This window comes from Ochlerotatus camptorhynchus, unplaced genomic scaffold, assembly GCF_037179485.1.
Source record: "Ochlerotatus camptorhynchus isolate MF236.1 unplaced genomic scaffold, CSIRO-AGI_Acam_v1.1 ptg000196l, whole genome shotgun sequence".
In the NCBI taxonomy this organism is placed as follows: domain Eukaryota; kingdom Metazoa; phylum Arthropoda; class Insecta; order Diptera; family Culicidae; genus Ochlerotatus; species Ochlerotatus camptorhynchus.
Window position 1 is genome coordinate 998,507 of NW_027040686.1, and position 21,786 is coordinate 1,020,292.

At 40.9% G+C, this 21,786-nt stretch overlaps 1 protein-coding gene across 1 annotated transcript in view; it reads right to left on the bottom strand.

Annotated features, from left to right (window-relative positions):
* LOC135702705 (uncharacterized) overlaps positions 1–21,786 on the bottom strand; it is a 336,139-nt gene that overhangs the window by 89,716 nt on the left and 224,637 nt on the right. Inside the window, exons 7-8 of the mRNA XM_065223739.1 lie at positions 19,802–19,887; positions 1,183–1,419 (exon numbers count right to left, since the gene is read on the bottom strand). Coding sequence (XP_065079811.1) covers positions 1,183–1,419; positions 19,802–19,887 — 323 coding nt within the window. The remainder of the gene's footprint in view (positions 1–1,182; positions 1,420–19,801; positions 19,888–21,786) is intronic.

The following is a 21,786-nucleotide window of genomic DNA, read 5'->3' on the forward strand; positions in this document are numbered from 1 at the left end:
CTAATTACACAACTTTTATTTTTGTCCGCATATTTTATGACGATGCTCTGTTTCTTTCAATATTCACCTGAGTTTATTTTCTCTCTCAGAGCACATCATCCTCATTCATATACATCTCCAGCACCTGAAGCTGTGCATTAATTTAATACACTTTCCCGGACAAATTCTATTCTGTTTCATTAAGCGTCCTTGTTCGATTTTTTTTCTTCCCACGCAACTTCAGCAACATGATTATAATCCGCTTCAGCTCTTGCCAATAATAGACCAAAGCCGACAAAATCCTTCAAGACAATCACCGGAAAAGGCAGATTACAAACTGACGGAAAAGGCGAAGGTAAGTATGTAGGTGTACAGTTCATTCAAGCTCTAGGTTTCTTTCTTTTTTTTTTTAGAAGTAGCTCCGCCCCGTGTGGGGTGGCAATAACGAACGGGCTCCAAAGAACGTCGCCAACGGAAAGTACACAAGGATAGAATTAAACTTTATTCGAAGCTCTGCTTCTGAGGCTGCTGTTACCTGAGGCGACCACACGGCATAAGCAAACTTACTCCAGAGGAGCTAGGCAGGTACCGACACACACTCGGGGTTTCCTGAGCAAGAACGAAACCATCCGGGCGAATGTTGGAACATGAAAATTCTTAAAATATTTATTTAATAATTCAGGTTATATTAAAAGCATTCTCCAACCACTTTATTACGTACACGGACGGGTGGATGTTTCGGTGTGCAGGAGAGCTTGTTTTTTCCTGAGTGGAAAATCATTTTGAGTGGAAAAGCCTGCGACGTCATCGTTGCGTTGGTGCGGGACTGTGTACCCGAGGCTCTGCTGTTGATTCAGGAACAAAGTTCTTCGGTGGTCCAGGGCAAAACCACTGGGGCTATAACTTTGCCGACTTTCGAGTACACATGGGCAGGCAAATAGCTTGCAGTACGGTTTCTTTACTTTGGAAGTGTCGAGTCGCAAAAAGCAGGCTCGATTTGAGATGAAACTTTTTTTAGAAAGGGAAAAGGGAGTAGCAGAAGCTGGAACTTGGGAATCGGTTAAAGCTATTCATGGGATTTCAAAAATCTTAAATGAGCAGTGAATAGGTTACCCGATCTGAAACTAGCTAGCCTGCATATTCTGATAAGATTGTCTCGTAATGTCGCGATGGAATTTTCTTTTCAAATGTGGTCTTACTCACCTTTTTACCAGCGCCTTGTGTTCGTTCTCCTGACTAATGGCCACCATGGCGTGCTTGCAGGTTGGCACCACCCGCTGACGAATCGTCCAGTAGCAGGTCACGTTCCTGGGATACATTCCCGGATAGTTTGGACTCTGAAGTCGACACCTTTTCCTGTAGCACTCGTCGTACTGCCGGGTACAGTACGTTCCGGGGCTAACCTTCCCTAGCTCTAGCAGTTCGTTCGGTGATCCGTACCTGAATTGGTCACAAAACAGAGGAAAGCAGAGTTAATCAATCGAAATTTTCCGTGTGTTAAAAATCTACTAAAACTACAACTTTATCCCAAGACTCAATCACACAGATACACAACAACAGTTCGGGCGTATCAGGATTGCCAGCGAGCAAACACTTCCGGAAAGAAATCTCAATTTCAAACAAAACTGATTCTTCTTCACTTGTACCTATATGCGTTGTCAACGATGTATGTACAAGTGCTTTTGCGTGAACTTGCCTGAACCGGATAAACAAGCAAGTTTTTCCTAGCAGAGCACACACCGCTTTCCCCTCTCTCCAGTAAACGCTTGAGCTTCTCCCCCTACCAAATGGCGGGCTTCTCGGTGGGGTTTCCCAATTTTATGCTTGATCGGTTCCAAATTGAGGCGAATAAATGAATCAATGAATACGGATTGCGGAGTGGATGAATATATTGCTGTGGGCCGGGAGTCTGAGTATCTTTCTTGTTTGGAATTCCACCATCCAATCGACCGATTGAACAGAAGAACGAACGAACGACCGAAATCCTCCGGCAGCTCCGATGCCACCGCCGACCGCAAGAAGACAAACCAATTTGCTCCCTTCGGTGGTTCCTGCCACGTAGGCACCGTTCCCCAGTCTGAGTCCAAAGCCCCAATGACATGGGGAATATTTTCTGAAAATGATTGGAAGATTTCGAGCTGTCAGTTGCTGGTATGGCGAAAGGTGGGCGCTTTAATTTTGAATGAATTCGTTAGAGAGCGTTTTTCTGGCATTCAATATTCAGAATTGGATCCAATTGAGGCTAATCGGCATGTTTTATCTTGATTTTTTCAGATAGATCTAATGAAACGATATCAAAGATATCGCAAAACTTCAATCAATTTATTGGGAAAGTTCATCAATCAAATCAAGCATTCTAGAGGAATCTCATCTCAATTGTCTCATTCACCCCAATACACAAGATTTTCAATTTTCAGCTATTCTGTCACTTGTTTGTCTGTTTGTTCCTTTTCCTCGGCTTATTCGTCTGCCACAGGTGCATTGTCCTGCACGCCATTCAACACCCCAGGTTCCGCAAAAACTCATCTTCTATCCAGCATAAGCCATGTACATTTCATACAGTTCTTCAATTGAATCCCACCCGAACAGGAGACTCTGACACTGCAATAGGAAAACAAGTTTTGATTGCAGCAATTCCATTTCGTCAACTATCCCTCCCATCCCTCTGCTCCCATCTGTATGTAATCATTCAAGAAGAACGTCAGATTCCATGTTTATTTCATTGCTTGTATCTTTTGGCCCACTGATGCTCACGTCCTTAGCTTTTTCGGGTAACCCAACAAGGATCTTGGGATGAAGAAAGAGATAGGAATTCTGTTTGGATTAGTATTGCAATGTTTATCCTATCCGCTTCTTGCCAGCTTTGTTTTCCTCTAGTCCCTCTCATGAATGGTTCTCGGTGCTTTGTGTACTCACGTCTGTGTTCCTCTATGTATACAACTACACACGTTGTAGTTTGTTTGCCAAATATGTATGTGAAGACACTTACTCACTTTCTTACATCTACATGAGATGCTAGATCAAAGGAAAGCTGTTCGAAAATAGTCGACCTTTTGCGAAATGCTTTACGGACTCTCTGTGAGTAGCAAATAGTCAAGGGTTGTATTATGATAGGAACGGAGCGCTTGGATACTGGCTATGACAACATACAAATGAGCGCTGATATCTAGTTTGTTCAACTGGAGTATTGACTGGGACAAGTTAACAGCTCTTGTGAATTAACGACGTGCTGGGATAAATTTATCTCCAAGCTAATAATTCTAAATGAATCGAAATTGTCAGCGCAAGTTACAAAATTACTTATGCGTTCATTCACTGCTCAAAGTTCCACATTTGTTTTTGAGACGTTTCAAGATAAAAAAAAAGGCAATTGGTAGAGCTGCGATTAACGAGTACCTTTGACAGTGGGAATTTGCAGTAATTTCATGAAAGATTCCCATTCCAGAATCAAATCCGAGTCAACAGGAACAAAAAAGTATGCTCTGGTGTTGTATCGTTATTTTATTATTTTTTTGAACCTACAGGAGGTCTTGGTCTAAAGTAAAAGATAGGTAACTTTTTATACAGCAGTTTTCGAGAGCTTAGTTTTTACATTCTCAGTCCATGCTTTGGCCAAATTGAGCTATTTTTATTACTTTGACTAATTAAGTTTGTATTACTTCAAGCGCGAAGTTAACGATTTACATAGTTGAAGATGCTTAGAGTGGTCATTTTATATGATATATGAGGAGATGAAAGTGTAGAGTTGATAGTTCCGTTAGAGTGAAAGCAGTGCAGTGTGCAAATTGTATATAGGTAGTATAAATCGAGCAAAGGTCAATTTTGAGGAAGGCACGAATCGGCTTGATCATCTCCTTTACCAAGCTCTCCTGTTGGGGAGGGATGGTGAGGGGTATTCTCTTTTTTTTCTTTGATTTGTTTTCCGTCGATCTTGTTTTCCGTGCTACCAATGCTACCAACGCCAAAGAGGCAGCTCCCACAACCTGGACCCTACCTATCGACCCATCAATTCATGAACCGGGGACCAACGGCTTTACTTCCCTTCCGAAGGAAGGCGTGATCAGAGATGTTATGCCACAGAACATCCCGGCGGCGCCGACTGGGATTGAATCCAGGCCTGCTGGAGTGAGAGGTAATCACGCTTACCACTACACCACTGGCGCCGCCAAATGGGTATCTCTCCCCGCTTCCAGTGGCAAAAGAGATGATCGCCGATTTGCTCACGTACCATCGATGTGCGGAAACATTTCTATCGATTGTTTCACAGGCAAGCTTTCAGAAAGCATCCACTCGATAGGTTTGGAAATTGCAGCTATTGTTGCCTCTACCGCTGTATGTGCTCCTGTCATCGTCAACTTAACGATCTCGAGGAGACACGGGGAGGGCAGGTTCTGCTACTGTACCGATCGACCAATGACAGTATATTGATGGTAAGCTCCCATTTAGAGTTATGAACTTTAACTAATCATGTTTGTATTACTTCATGCGCAAAGCTAACGATTATCAAAGTTGACCTTTGCTGTCGGAAAGTGATGATTCCGATGGAGATTTCGATGAAGCGGAAGAAGGTTCGTTAAGCGAAGGCAGTCAACATGCTGACGAGAGGGATGCTGATGTGGAAGTTAATGTGCGGCGAAGCGAACGGGTTCGAAAGGCACCAGCGAAGCTGAACGATTATCTTTGTATTGCGTATGCCCTGAATGCCGAGTTTCGTCGAGGATGTTCCTGAAACCGTCGAAGAGCTGCAGAAATTGAAGGATTGGCCCGAATGGAAGAAGACCATCGATAAGGAGATGACGTCGCTAGCTGAAAACGGTACCTGGCAGTTGGTAGACTTGCCTGCTGGATACAAGCCGGTGGATTGCAAGTGGGTTTTCCGGCTAGAGCTGGCACTGGATGGATCCGTACAGAAGCGTAAGGTACGTTTAGTTGCAAAAGGGTTTACGCAGCGATATGGGTTAGATTATTCGGAGACGTATGCACCTGTTGTTAGGATGACAACCGTTCGTTCAATGCTTGCGCTCGCCAACCAGCATAACTTCGCTATCCACCAGATGGATGTGACATCCGCTTTCCTCAACAGCGTCCTGACTGAGGACATTTATATGCGTTAGACGAAGAGATTTGAGGAGGGGGATAGAGTTTGCAAGCTCAAAAAATCTCTTTACGGGCTGAAGCAGGCATCCAAGACTTGGAACGATCGCTTCAATGAGTTCATTAGTCGGTGTGGTTTTCGGCGATGCGAAGGCGATAACTGCTTGTATGTTTGTCAAAGCAAATCAGGTCCTGTGTTCCTGTTGCTGTACGTGGACGATGTCCTGATCATTTCGAAGGATGTCAACGAGATTAGGGCTGTGAACGATTGTTGGGGAAGTAATTCAAGATGCAAGACCTTGGAGACGCTCGGATGTTCCTGAATATGCGGATCGAAAGTGATCAAGAGCAAGGAGTACTGAAGTTGAGTCAACCACACTACGTCAACGCCGTGCTGAGACGTTTTGGCATGGAAACATGCAAGCCGTCAATAACGCCGATGGAACCTGGTCTCCAACTCAAGAGAGCTCATCGGTTGCCTTACTTATTTGGCGGTAACCTCCCGTCTGGATTTGAACGCAGCAGTGTCGTACTTCAGCCAGTTCCAGTCCAACCCTACGGAAGATCACTGGACACATGCGAAGAGAATTCTTCGGTATTTGAAAGGAACCCCGGAGTATGAACTAGTGTACACTCGCAAGGAGTCAGCATGTCGTCAGATCGTGGGCTTTGCCGATGCGAATTGGGCTACTGACATCAATGAACGTCACTCCGTATCCGGTTAGCTGGTTCAAATCTACGGAGCGACGACTGCTTGGTGCACCCGGAAGCAGAGAACTGTAGCACTTTCCTCGTCCGAGGCCGAGTACTACGCATTGGCAGATTGTATCTGTGAAACCTTGTGGACCTGTAAGTTGTTCGAGGAGTTGGCAATTCGGGATCAAGATCCTGCACAAGTATTAGAGGATAATCAGTCTTCAATAGCTATCACTGAATCCGAAGGTCCTTCCAAGAAGCTAAAGCACACTGAAGTAAAGCTACACTTCATCAAGGAATGTGTTCGAAATGGAAAGGTGGATTTGTGCTACATCACGTCGACCGATAAACCGGCAGATGTTCTAACGAAAGGCCTAACGCCAATGTTGTTCAACAAACATCGTCTGGCCATGGGTGTTAACTCGTGATTATTTGAGGAGGGGTGTAAGGAGCAAACTATCCACTGGGTAAGAACAAACATACAAATGAGGGGTTTCAAATGACCGTGCAATTAAACGTAAATAAACAGTTGTTCTCTTGTACTCAAACGTACTAGTCGTGTTTCACTCTCGTTTCTCGAGTTACGCGTTCCTATCACAGTCTGCTCTTATAATTACCACATCATGGCTACAACCTTCGGTTCTGGATTTATATAATCGACCGAAAAACAACGGCTTGCTCTATCCGGCGCTCCAAACGGAATGGTGGCGTTGTTTATGAAACTGGTAATAGTGTTTGATTTTCCGCCTGGAAAGGTTTGTTTTCTTTTTGTTTCAGAGTGCATGGGTGTGACGGTACAAAATAGCACAGATTGATTCACTGTGATCGAGAATAAATTTTATTTTAAGGACATTCAAGGTCACTTTTCTTTTAATATCAGCTGCAAGTGTTAAGCAATTCGTTTATGAATAAATCGTGTCAAATTCTACACAGTTCGAAAAAGTAGTGTTGCTGCAACTTATTGTGATGAAACTGTGCTACTCGGGACGTAGTTTTTGTCTGTTTTGAGTTCCACGGGGCTTATTATGTCTAGTCTTCTAGGCAGTTTCCCGTAAATCCTTTCTTTGACATTCCTAATGCTTACAAAAAATAAAGAAACATTTAGTTGGATTAGACAATGTTGTGTACTTTTAGGTTAAATGCCTTAGTGTCGTGTTGCCAAAATTGAGATCTCACTGCATTTAGTATTAATTTACATTACTTGATTGGTGGGGTAACAGCGATTTGGATTATGTTTGGCGGTCTTATACATATATTCGAAAGTATGGTTGAAGTATACCAAGAATTCATTACTAATCAACATTAGGCTTTTATACCACATGTTGCACAACAACAAAGTAAATATTTTTTGTATAACTGACAGCTGTATTGGTTAAAACATTTAATACGTAAGAGTCTTGGGCAAAAATTAAAAAATCAAATCTCAATCGCTCCGATGATCACGCTTGATTATCGTGGACAAATATAAACAAGGAAAAAACCAAATGTGATATCGTCGCTCCAAATACCAAGCGAACAAAACTGACCAACTACGATTATCGCCAAACTGTGGTGAATATGAGTTTCAAGAGTTTTGCCTTATACCCAAACGTGACCCGAAACATCCATCATCACTGCCAGCAGTGTAACTTTGTGTCTGACATGGGTGAAGAGTAAAGAGAGATAGCCAAATTTGCTATCCATTGGCGTAGCTAAGCAGAAATCCAAGGGCGGGCTAAATATGTGCTTAAAATTTCTCGATTAAACAATTAGTGGTCAAATTAGATGTATAAGGAAACTTAGTAATTGTAGATAAAATTCTAGAGGGGGCCTAAATTGCTGCCCTCCCCATTGTAACGCCAATGAGTTTATATCTTTCTAAAAAAAAAAACGGAATCAATTTTGCGTCGAGCCAACTGCAGCTGCATTTTCACATGTAAAGAGTAGTCTCGCAGTTTAAAAATAACTTGTAAAATCAACATCATGCGTGATATTGGGAACGTATGATAGCAAAAAAATATAATTTTACAAATGATTATGCCATCACTGCGAAAGATTGTCCACCAGTAGTTTCAATTCTAAATAAATTTGCAACTTTTAAGTTGACCATAATTGTGGTGTTCACTACTTTACTATCGCAATAGACGTAACTAATTACTTAGGGAGCATCCATTGCATACGTCACGTCTAAATTGAGAAAAAAATATACCCTCCTTATTCCCTTTGACACATTTTGCTCATATATTACGCATTGCTGCTCACTGTCTGTCACTAGTCCTCCTGCTCCTCCTGCTATTTAATATATGGCCCCTAATGGCTTTCTTCTGATAAATTATAACATTTAAGTTTGAATAATCCATGCAATTTAGCTAGCAACTGAATTTCACTAAATGCCACACATTTTACTTAATCACTCTCAACATCATCCTGGTGTACTTCAGACTTTGATATTTTTTGCTAAATCCATACCAATTAATTGAGTAGTCATTTTCACTTTTGGCTGGCAGTCCATTAAGATTTGCCCCGCTGTAAACAATCATGCGAAAAATTAGAACATTCACAGAAGCAATCCCGTAGCAAGTTACTTACTTTGTGAAGCACTTATCAAACCACCAGCTGGAACTGTATGTCAGGGCACAATTCTCACCGTCATAGTGATCGTTATCATTGTCATAGGTGGAAAATTTCATCCCCATATGCGGTCGTAAGCTATCACCGGCTGTACCGGAATAGCTGCCCAGTTGAAGCAAAGCGTACCCTTCGTCTTCGTCGGTGATTTCAAATCGCGAATACCGTGCATACTTGTAGATCCCCACAAAATCCGTCATTTCTACCAGTAGCTCGCAGTGTTGCAACGTCGTAAGTCGATGAATGCTTTCCAAACCCAACCAAAACTCGTTGTCCAAGGTTCCAAAACCCTCTCGGAAGTCCATCCAGGAGCGGAAAAAACTCACCTTACCAAGCACTCGCTGTTGGATCACCACCCATCCACTACCCGTACTTTTATGTTTTTGAACACAAAGAACCCAGAATGGGGGAGATTGGTCCGGTAGCTGAAGCAGAGCTTGATCCGTGTAAGGTAGATCACTGCATGAACTAATTGGCCCAGTGCTACGTGCCATGGCTGCAGGATTTACCGAAATATTGGTCCCGTTCAACGCAGCTGAGGCAGAACAAGACTGTGTTGAATCTGTGGGCATTCTGAAATGAAATCAACGGTGAATGCGCGGTCGTGTAACGTTTGCAGGAAGTACTTCACAAGGGAAGAATTGTTCCCAGCGAGTAATCGGTCCAACGTCCTCTCCTGATGGTCGAAATAGTGGTTCATCTCATTTCTAATATCAACAATTTGTTGCTGACTCTCCTTGAACAGCTGCAGCAGTTCCTTGATGTTTGTGACTTGTTTGTTCATTCTGGAAGCAAGGGCTTTTGAGAAACTTAGGCATCCAATTTCAAATTTCACAACTCACGAACACACCAGATGATCGATTGTTGTGGTATTTAGGCATTCAGATTGCGGTGATTCCTTACAATCGGATGTTCCAGTTGTTCGTGAGGACGAACAACTGATAAGCAGTACAATGAAGTGAAACAGCCACATTATGGCTACAGCACTGAGTTGTTCAGAAATGCGTTATAGACTGGTTAAAAGTCGCCTTCTCTGTCCGGTGCTCCAAACGAATTGGTTGCGTTTGTTTTGAAGCTGGTAATTGTGTTTGATTTTTCATCTGGCGATTGATTTTGTTGGTCGCAACGTCAATGTGCACGGGTGTAACTGTGAAAACTAAAACTGATTGATTCACTGTGAGTTCATTCCGAACAAATCAACACTTGATTTTCCTCCTGTTGGTAGGTGATTTGCACTCTGGGGATAAATTTCATCACCCTGCAGTCTTGAAGAAATCCAGAGAATAGTTAAAGGTCTTATGATTTTCATCGTTATCAACGTTAAATCATGACAAATTAACCAGAAACCTCTATTAAAATGTACGATCTGGTGGAGATCTTTCAAATAATTCACATGACAATATCTGATCAACCAGCAATTTTGCAATAGTATCTGGAGACGTCTTTTAAATTTTGTTGAACAGTTGAAGCTCTTTAGAATAATATTTGATCAACCTAAAGTCTTGAAAAATATCCAGCAGACTTTATTTTTTTTTAACTAGTTCATTTATTTGGAAGGCTCAATCGTGTTAGCTTTACGGAGCCGATAGTTCATTGCAACAAAATTCTCTTAATTCTATGTCTAGTAGGAGTTGGGCCGAATACTCGCGGCTTACTCGAGGTTAGAGAGGTACATTGTCGAAGGATAGGATCAGGGGAGGAGCTTGGGGAAGTGGACTTTATTGATTTATTATTAAAAATCCGTTAATATCTGCGAAGATCTCTAAAAATACACGAAATTTCCTGAACATAAACAAAGATTCCTTACTTCCACAAAGTTTCTAAAACTTCAGTTGCATGAACTCAAATGCGGCTCCCAGAACTTCGTTCCAATCTAATGATTTTATCCGAAGATCCCTGAATCTTTTTAAAGTTCCGTGAACTCCTGGGAAGTTTCACCAACTCCTGGGAAGTTTCGTCGACCTCTATAAAATTCCATGTACTTCCACAGCTTATACAAACTGCACCTGCATTTCAACCATGAACTTGTTCAAATTTCCTATAACCCATACAATGCTCTTTGGACAGCTATAAAGTTTCATTATATTAAAATTTTATTTTTAACTTTCATGAAGCTCCCTGAACGTCTGTGGACTGTGATATTGTTGCTCCAAATATAAAGCTTACAAAATTTATCAGTTACGATTTACACCAAACTGTGGTGTGTATGAGTTTCAAGATTTTTAATTTATACCCGAACGCAACCCGAATCATCCATCATCACTGACAGCCGTAGCTTTGTGTCTTTAATGGGTGAAGACTATACAGAGAGATAGAAAGCTATTCTATCCGGGGGGTGTGGAATTCAATATTGCAGCCGGAAGAAATCACCCAGCCCAGGAGACAGACCCACGCACAACTTACTCTCACGGTGGTTTGTGGAACAAAGAGTAAGTGTGCTCTCTCAACTATTCGTTCAGCAAGGGGTGGAATCTAGGGGGAACAATGTAGTACACATCAAGGTATATCCCACAACCCACTCCTTCTCTATAAAAAGGGTATCTTCTAATAAAAAAAACCCGGAGAATGTTTAGAACAGTCTATTTTAATAAAAACCTTCAATTGTTGGAGGCTATTATTTTCTTTTATTTATTTATTATTTTCTTTTGAACAGTGAGTGTAACAAACATTTTTGGTTTGGATTAGGTAAATCTATAAGCCAATTAAGCGTAGTGTGGAACAATTCTAGTATTATAAAAGATCCTTATGCTCTGCGTGTAATCGATGAAGTTAGTCAGGTGAAGCGACGGATCAATTGTAGCAGTCTGTGGTTCACTGAAATTATATTAAATGAGTAGACAAACAAACAAACAATGGAATTATTACATCATCTATGATTAATTAAAGGGGGACAATAAATATCTATCTTTGGCGGTTCTCTTAAATATTTCTCGGTTTCGACTAGGCGTACGTAGTCTTCCAGGTATGCCGGAACCTTTCTTTCCCTTGCTTGGTGTTTGCGAACTTCTTCCTGGTCTTTGTGGGTGTGATTTGGTACCCGCCATTCGTAGACTCGCTTTGTTTGTGATACATGTCTTTTCAGCTGCTGTCCGTCACTCCCTGTAAGCACAAGGTTCCCCTTCTTCTGTTCGGTGACGGTGTACTTTTTCGGGTGAAATCTGCTGTCCCCTTTTGTGCGTGCTTGTCGTTCCACGAGGACAGTATCTCCCGGAGCGATTCGGCATTCTGTCGCCCCACGGCGCCGGTCTTCGGTATGTTTTCCGCTTAGCTTGGCTTTCCGGTCTCTTGCGTTAATCTGTCCTTCGTCATGATTTACCTTTCCAGGGTTGAGAAGAGGGAGCCACCGCCTAATTTTCCGCCCAATCATCAATTCCTCAGAAGGAACCTTAGTTACAGAGTGGGCTGCCATGTTGTGGGCTCTGATAGCTGACTGAAGTTCATCGTTATAGTTATTTCCTAGAAATACTGCGGTTGCCATGGCTTTATTGATAAGCTTCATGCTATTCTCTACTAGACCGTTCTGCTGCGGGAACAAGGCGGTTGATAAAACATGTTTTATACCACGCTCCGTACAATATCTCTTGAAATCTTCTCCAGGACTGTTATCGGTCTTAATGCTGACTGGAAACCCCTCAGTGCTGAAGATATCTTCCAATACTGCGCGAGTGTTATCAAAACTTGTTGATTTCACGGGCCGAGCAATTAGAAATCTTGACCTGTATTCCACTAGCACTAGTAAGTGGATTCCCCCACATCTTGCGTATGGTCCGTTGAAATCCAGCGCAATGGTTTCCCAAACGTTTTCCGGAGCTAGGATACGCTCCATCGGGGTAGTCTTTTCGGGTCTTCCATTTGTGGCACAGATTTCGCAAGATTTTACCCAGTTTTCCGCGTCTTTGGGCATTCCCGGCCACCAGACGCGCTCTCGCAGAATGCTCTTAAGTTTTGCTGTCATTGTATGACCTTTATGTGCTATGTTCAGCGTTCTCAGGCGTAGTGATTCTGGAATAACTGTACAACCTTGTTTGACAAGGATTCCGTCCTTGACTAAAGATCTTTTGAGACCATTTCATATCGGCGCAGTTGCCTCGGCCATTCATTGGACGTAAGAGCTTCCATCACTTGAGAAAGCGTGGCATCTTCCGCGGTAACGTTCCGTAGGATCTCTTCTGACAAGAAACCAACCGTGACGGCGTCTATTTTTGCAATTTCCCATGGGCTTTGCGTCTCATCGAACGGCTCGTCATCTCCTTCATACAAACGTGATGATGGGTCAGCTATTTTGAACTTGCCCTCTACGTATTCCACTTTATAGCTGTATGAGCTGAGTCGCAGAGCCCATCCGTCTGCTCTTGTAAGGGCCCTTTTTGAATCTTCTCGAGAACGATTTATGATGAATGCAACACCTTTTGCATCCGTGCGAAGAGTGAAGTGTCGACCTAGTAGATACATAGTATGAAAAGTATTCTACCGCCCAGACAGCACTTAGCGCTTCACGTTGGTTTTGGGCGTAGCGCTTTTCAGTTGCCGTCAACGCCTTGGAAGCAAAACTAATGATACGCGGCGTGTTGTCCGTACTTTCTTGCACAAGGACAGCCCCGAGAGCATTCGGAGATGCGTCCGAGTAAAGGATAGTTCTATCCGACTCCGAAAAGTATCCCAGGGCGATGGTGCTTTTAACTATCTTCTGTTTGGTAGCCTCGAATGCAACGGATTGCTGTGGACCCCATTTCCACGTTTTAGTTGTCGCGACCTCCCAAAGTGAGCTAGTTAGATCGGCGAAGTTGTTGATATACGGACTAATGAAAGAGGCCAAGCCCTAGAAACTACGAAGTTCCGAAGCGGTTGTTCGTTCACGAAATTTTTGAATATGCTTGATTTTAGCTTCATCGATGTGAAATCCCTCTTCGTTAAGCTCATGTCCCAGGAATTTGATGCGCTCCTTATCAAATTCACACTTTTCGATGTTCAAGGTGAGGTTATTAGCTCTCTCAACTTTTCACTTTTCACTTTTCTGCCTGTTTTCCTGTGATGGGCGATTCCAGTGTGGTTAAAAATTTAGGTTCTATCGAACTTTAAGTATTTTGCCTTAAAGAATCATGGCAGGATCGCCAATGTGGAATTCAATATTGCAGCCGGAAGAAATCGCCCAGCCCAGGAGACAGACCCACGCACAACTTACTCTCACGGTGGTTTGTGGAACAAAGAGGAAGAGACACGAAGCTTCATGATGTAGTACACATCAAGGTATATCCCACAGGGGGGAGGCTAAATATATTTTATGAAACTTCTTACAAGTTCCATAATTATGTTTTTGAAGCTCTCTTAAGTTTTTCAATATTTTAGAACATCCACCAGTTACAAATTTTATGATCAGCAAGATGCTTCGATGCTTCTGATATCTTAACTTTTAAGTGATCAAATTAAAAAAAAAAAAAAAAACTTTGAGTTTTGGACTTAGTTGGCTCAATCTGTATGATGTTTGAGTCATTATAACAGGGCTGAGGTTTTCTTAGGACGGGACAGAAAATTATATGTATAGTCTTGATTTTGTCGTTTTCTTAGGAATTAAAGTTGGGTTAATGTTCCTAATGTTGGCCTGAGTGTCCCTTGTATTGAGTCCATTCGTAAATTTCGATGGAAAACATTTTTAGTGATTTTTTCACTAGCAACCAAAAATTATCTTTTAGTAATCCTTTAAATTTGTCGAACCTCTTAACGGAATCCATTAATGAAGATCTTTGAGTGATGTATTGAGTATTTGGCACTGATGAAGTCTACTTGCAGTAGACGAAATACGCGTATATGTCAAAAGATAAGCAATTATAACGGAATTTAAAGGAAATAAACCAACCCACTCAAAGCTCTTTACTTTTTAGTATTTTTCCCAATGATGCATTTATCTAAGAAAAAATGAAGAACAAGATATGTTTATCGAATGACCCAAACTTTAGAGAATGGTGCATTACAAAACAATTATCATCGCTAAATTTAAATTAAATCTGAAACATAAATAAATTTTTTTTTTTAAGTTTTATATGAGGCAAAACATTTTCAAGCCCAGAATGATTAGAAAACATGAAATTTAAGAAATTGAGTTATTACCCAAGAAGTCGATGGAATGTTTCGTTCATCCGATGTACGCAAAAGAAACAAGTTTGCAGTAACAACCGTACGAGTGTTGCCTACAAGGTTCACTCTCCATAACTATGCCGCCGTCTATCACCGATAGTAAGAGAGTTCGTGGGGAAATACCACCCAAATAACATTGCAAGTTTTATTGAGGTTTTAAAGAACTCTATAAGTCTGAATCATGCCCTACAGAACCCTCATAAAACTCAAATTGTTACTTGGGCAGTGGCGCAGTTATGGACCAATATTATCGTCATGGCCGGTTCTGACATGCCGGATAAACTGAGGCGATTGCGACAATCTCGAGTGCTTTCGAATTTCGAAGAGGATTACACCAAGGTGTTGGGATCTGCTTTTTAATATCGCTTCGAAAGGTGTGATCTGAAGAGCTGGCATTTACACTAGTGGTACGATTTTCAGGAAGCCCGTCTTGCTTCTTGACTTGACATGACATTTATATCATGGCAAGACATTTTGAGACGATGGCGGTAACGTACATCAGAAAAAAGGCTGCAGCCCATCACGGATGTACAATGACATTAAAGCCGCATTAGACTGCGTAGACCACTCTATAATGTTGGCCAAACTAAAACATCTAGGAGCTTCCGAGGTATTTGCCTGGTGGATGGATTCGTTCACCGCTTACTTTCAGTGAAATTGGGGGACGTCTCGTGACTTCCAGGGTATATCAGGCGTTCTTCAGGGCAGCAACGTCGCTACTTTTCTTGCTTTACTTCAACGATTATCACGATTAATATCACGACGCAGAATGGAAGTGGTTTGCACAGCTGCCGATTGCAGGATCTTAGAGTTTTGTTTGATTCATGACTCACATTCCTGAATAACTACTGCACTTTTAAATTGCTAAAGCAAACCAACATTTGATATTTTAAATGAAAGTTGCTGAAGAGTATCGGGATCAGCGTTGCCAGTATTTCAGATTTATCTGGATTTTTCAGATTTTTAGTCGTCTTGCCAGATACACAGACAGATCACGTGAATTTCCAGATTTTTTAAATATGTTCCAGCTTTCCCCAGATTTTTTAAACATGTTGCTTTTAAAAAAAAATCACTGCAATTGATTTATTCTCTATTAAAAAAATAAAACGCTAAACTTGCTACCTTTTTTTATTAAATGCCATCAATGTTGGACATTATTGGAATTTTAAGGTAATTCTTAAAATAGTTCATAGTTAAGTGCAAGGCGAATTCTTCGTTAAATCAAAGAAGAGTTTCAAAATACTTCTGAGTAGAATTACATCCATCTTTGTGGGCTTTGAGGTCGTGAGAATCGTGATGAAACTTAAGGAGTATGTTGATACGAATCATGAGAATAATTTCAATGGAATTCTGTCCAATGTTTCTATGGAGATTAATTTTAATAAAATTTTAAGCGCAATCTGGGAGACTGTCAAAACCATTTTGGCAAAGTACTTGAGTACTTAGGTAATACTGAAAAAGATTTCAAAACAATTCTGACCTTACCTACAAAGCAGTTTAAAGGGAATTATCGGATAGGCCTGAGAAGAGTGTGACGGTCATTCTGAAGAGTGTACCAAGGAAATTGTTAAGAATATTTTAAGAATTTAAGAGAAAAATCGACACAAAATTCAACCAATTCTTGGGAATTATTACCAACTTGAGGGAGTTGTGTTGGAGAGTGATTTATAAGAGATTACAAGAGGTAATGCTAAGAACTCTTAGAATGTTGCTAGAAAAGTTTAGATATTTTCAAGATTATTTTAGACGAATACAGAAAAGAAATATGATGGAATTCTAGGATAATTCTAATTGAACTAAAAAAAGGCGAAGATATCCTGTGAAGAGTTCCAAGTAATTTCAGACTAACAAAAAAAGAATCATGATCTGGGACGCAGGAAAAATATAAATTCGGGAATTAAGAATCATTGCAAGTTCCTGAGAGTTCAAAAATGAAGCTATCAGACTGTCATTTTAGTAATATAATAAAATTATTCTTTGGCATAAAATTATTCGTAATGTTCATGCAAATAGTGGAGTTACACGTAGCTTACGATGTAAGGCTTTGATTCTCTCTTCAGCCCGGTGAATTTTGCTTCAAAATAAAATTGCCTACTGGTCTGCTGGGTGTTGTGTGTTGTATTATGTCAAGAATTAAATTGCAAATCTGATCAACCTCAGAGTATCATTAGAATTATTTAGAACTAATAAAATCTTTAAAATCTGGTACTGCATCAAATAGTAAGGACTACCTGGGATATTAGTTCAAAAAATCCATCCCATCAAATTTCCTTGATTTTTTGCAATCCATTCTGTTTAGAAAAGTTAAAGTTTAAAAAACAATTCTAACCATATTTTCTGCTGTATTTTACCCACATTTAACTCAATTTTTGAAATGCTGCGTAATGGATATTTGAACTTTCTGGGTACATCGTGTCAATACTTATCAACTTTTGGATGATTTAAGCAATGCTAACAAGTTATTTGCTTTATATAATTTATTTAAACATGTAATGTATAACCATTCTAGTACTTTAAATAAATTAAAGATGATCATACTGATCAATTTTTACAGGAGATTGGCACATCTCTTTGATTTCAATAGCATTATGTTGAAAAGGAGAATTTTTTGGAGCATTCCAGATTTTTCCAGATTTAATATTTTACCTGTTCCAGATTTTTCTGAAAATGACCTGGCAACGCTGATCGGGATCCAAATACTATTTTTCAATACAGACCCTGAAACAGCAGCGATGTTAGGTGTGCATTTTTTTTTTAAATTTCGTTTGCATAAACATATTTATTAAAGATTGTTCATAGTTATTCACCATGTTGTCCACCATGATTTCAATTAGATTATTAAATTATTCAAAGAAATTATTGAAGCCACGAGGTACTAATGGCTTATTCAATGATTAGTAGCAACATTTTTAAATTTCCCCGAAGGATTTTTTCCATAATGCACATACAATTATTAACTGTTGAAGAATTTATTAAAAATCCCACACTTATCACTTGATCGCTCTCAACATCATCCTGGTGTACTTCAGACTTTGCATCTTTTTATTAAATGCTGTCCAAACGATAGAGCCCCCATCGTTTGTTTTAGCAGGCAGTCCATTAAGATTTGTCCCTCTGTAAACAAGACCTCGACAAATTAAATCATCAACGGAAGCAATCCCGTATCAAGCCACTCACTTCACGAAGCATTTATCGAACCACCAGCCGGAACTGTATACTAGGGCACAATTCCTGGCCTCATTCCTGTCGTTATCATTGTCATATGTGGAAAATTTCATCCCGACATGCGCCCGTAAGCTATCTCCGGCAGTACCGGAATAACTGCCCAGATGTCGCAAAGCATACTCTTCGTCTTCGCCACCGATTTCAAATCGCGAATACCGTGCATACTTGTAGATTCCCATGAAATCCGTCATTTCCACCAGCAGCTCGAGGTGCTGTAACTTCGTTAATCGGTGGATGCTCTCCAGCCCCAGCCAAAACTCATTGTCCAAGGTTCCAAAGCCTTGTCGGTAGTTCATCCAGGAGCGGAAAAAGCTCACCTTACCAAGCACTCGCTGTTGGATCACCACCCATCCACTACCCGTACTTTTATGTTTTTGAACACAAAGAACCCAGAATGGGGGAGATTGGTCCGGTAGCTGAAGCAGAGCTTGATCCGTGTGAGGTAGATCACTGCATGAATTGATTGGCCCCGTGCTACGTGCCATGGCTACAGCATTTACCAAAATACCAGTCCCATTCAACGCAGCTGATGCAGAACATGACTGTGTTGAATCTGTGGGTATTCTGAAACAAAATTAATGGTGAACGAGTGGTCGTGTAACGTTTGCTGGAAATACTTCACAAGGGTAGAATTGACCCTTTCGAGTAATCGATCCAATGCCCTTTCCTGATGTTCGAAACGGTTTTTCATCTCGTGACTTATATCAACGATTTGCTGCTGACTCTTCCTGAACAGTTGAAGCAGTTCCTTGATGCTTGTGACCTGTATATCCGTCCTGAAAGCAGATTATTTTGGGAAACTATGACATTCAATTTGAAATTCACAACTTACAAACATTCCATATGATCGATTCTTGTGGTATTTAGGCATTCTGATTGCGGCGATTCCTTACAATCGGATGTTCCAGTTGATTGCGAGCAAGAACAGCTCAAAATCAGTATGGTGAAGTGTAACAGCCACATGGCAAGACTCCTGGTATTCAAGTAACATTTCTGATTAGCAAAAAGCTAATTACTCTGAGCTGGGCTCCTAACGGATTGGTTGTGTTTGTTTTGAAGCGGGTAATTGTGTTTGGTTTTCCAATAGGAAAGTGATTATTTTGCTCCAACGGTCGGTGCGCTCTGGTAATGACAATGCAAAATATCGCAGATTGTTTCACTGCCAGTGGATTCGGAACTAATGAGATTTTATGTGGAAATTAGAAAAGTATTTTTCTCTGAAAGGAGCTTCTACACCTAACCGGGAAACGTAAGACTCTATTACAGATTTGCATGAAAAGAATGCAGAATTTGCAATGTTTGTAGATTCTGTTACATGGTCACCGGAAGGTTTTTTGAAAAATTTTGTATTCTTTTTTGTTTGCTTAATTTTCGGACAAAGCCTTTTTCCCCAACTGCATTGCGTCTAGAAAATCATCTCGTACAAATATATGGATTCTGAAAAAACTAACTTGTTCACTGCAATTCATTGCATGAACTGCCATTACATTTGTTGTATGATACGTATACAGAGGATGTAATAATTCCAATCTTTCATTGCATGTAAGAGGCATTTGTTTGCGTGTAGTAGTGAGCTGTGACCACCCAGGTAATATGTAAATTTTAAGGAAAAAAAATATCAGTCAGTTATTTTCCTATAAACAGGTACTCTACATGAAATAAAATGATAAAATTATGTTTGAATCACACAGCTAATGATTTATTTATGCACAATATCTGATTTAAAAAGACTTTTAAAAAGTTCGCATAAGTTTCCAGTATTCCGTAGCATTCCATTTGGCACTGGACTTGCAATTGCTAACCATATGCACCGAGACAGCCGTATTTCTATTCCCGAAATTTAACTCGTCACAACCCCATTCATCAAGCCAAACGAGATACATATATGCTCCTCCTACACCCAAAGCGGAATTGAACCGGGGAATGAAATATCGAACAAAGTTCCCCTACAGCCTACACTCATACGTTGCACACATATGCCAGCAAGAGAGGTACACACACAATCACACACACACATACGCAGAGAGAGAGAGAAAGAGAGTTTAGCATTTTTGCTGAATAATTTTACCTGACAATGGCGTCTGATTGACTTATGAATTTGTACCGGATGCGAAACTCGAACGGCGTCACGGCTTGCATCGGTGCCTTGAATACCTGCAGGTGAGAAAGAAAAGTAGAAGTGAGAACAGGAAAAAGCCGTATCCGATTAGAGCCATTCGGCTGGTCTGGCATGGCACAGTCTGCAAAAAAAAAAGTCTACGAAACTATGAGATACAAGTGTGCAAAGAAATTACTATCATCTATATTCAAATGAAAAACACATTCAACGGGCAGAATGGTACGGTAGGCGCATCGGAACGGAATGAAACATCGACGTCGTCGTCGACGACGTTGTCGTTGTCGGCCTACGAGACCGGATGGGTTCTGTCTCCGGGATCAGTTAATGGGGATGTTTTCCGTTCTCGATTTCTCTCTGTCTGTGGGAGCTTGTAGTTATAAATGGTATTGAAAGCAGTTTGGGTTGGTGGAATTGATTTCATGTAGGTACTCGTTCAATTTAAAATTTAAAAAAATTTAAAATTCATTACAAAGTCCCGCTTTCTAATTTTTATTTCCGATCAACGTACATCGAATCATTAAATGCGCAATCAAAAGCGATAATCCTTCCTTCAGAAATGTTCGAACTCCCCATCAATCGTTGCTCTAAGCGATTTCCCTCCAATCCAAAAGGAAACTCCAATCACCTATTGGACACCCCCCGATCGCTCTGTCTGATTGCTTTCCTTCAATCTGTCAAAGTTGTTCCAATATTCGAGCTCAACAAGCAAGAATTTGTTTTCGATTTCAATCCCGGGCGCTTGACTTCCATCCAAATCTTTAGAAATCGTTTCAGAACCCAAACTGTCGACGCTTCTTCCTTCGCTGTCACTGAAAACCCCTAGTATAACATCTTTCCCAGACTGAAATGATCCCTGCGTCCCATGATCCCTTGACACCCCATCCACCGATCACCGAGCATCAACAGAGGGCTTGCAAAAACGGATGATACGTGTAATTCGGTGCCAAATGTTGAGAACGAGACGATGACAGATGGAATATGTTTTCTGCATACGAATCTTTCTTCCATTCCAGGGTAGAGCAGAGAGAAGTGAAATCCCACGCCTGAGAATCAGCTTCCGTTCTGTTACTTCCGTCGTCTCGGATTCCCCTCCATCGCCATGACACCGTACATGGCTCATATGAGTCTAGAGAGGACTTATCTTGAGAAAACTACAACGACGACGTCGACAACTATATGACACATATCCGTTCCAGTTTTGCGTTCGAGTTTTGTGAATCTATTTCTGCTTCCACGTATGAACCATGGGAAAGTAGATGGGAGCGCACTGACAAAACTTTCGATTGAATGTGATGAAATATATTCAGGGGAGGTTGGCAGCTGAAGTTTCAGCTAGTTTGTTGCCAAGCACAGGGTTGATTTACAAGTCAAACAGTGCCGGAGGAGTAACTTTTCACCGTAGACCTCTTTTCCAGTTAAGAGTAAGGTGATAAGCAAACTGTTTCCGTAAATTTGGATGGTTTGAACTTTCCGTTTCCATTATTCGTGTTTGGCAAATCTGTGAGAAGGAGTGGTTGTTTAGTTTATAACTGGAAGCTATTTCGATTTTACACGCAAAGTGACGATATGATTATCCCTATTTAGCTCGATATCATCTCCAAAGCGTTAGATCACGATTGAGTTGTTTGGTTAATTCAAGTGACTTGAAAGTGACAAGTATGATGGTACATACGTTAGTTGACTTCAGAGATTGTTTAGCCAAGAGTAGTACATAAGAGTAGATGTACCACCATACTGCATACAAAATGTTGTGATGCAAATTTTATTAAGATGCAATTGATCTGCTGAAACTCGTTTCCCAACTTTTGCTTTTGCACGAAAATCACATAGAATCATAGCGAGCATGTGGTTTGCGGGGCCTCCCTTAGCTCAGTCGGTAAAGGCGCAGCTACAAAGCAAGACCATGCTGGAGGTGGCTGGGTTCGATTCCCGGT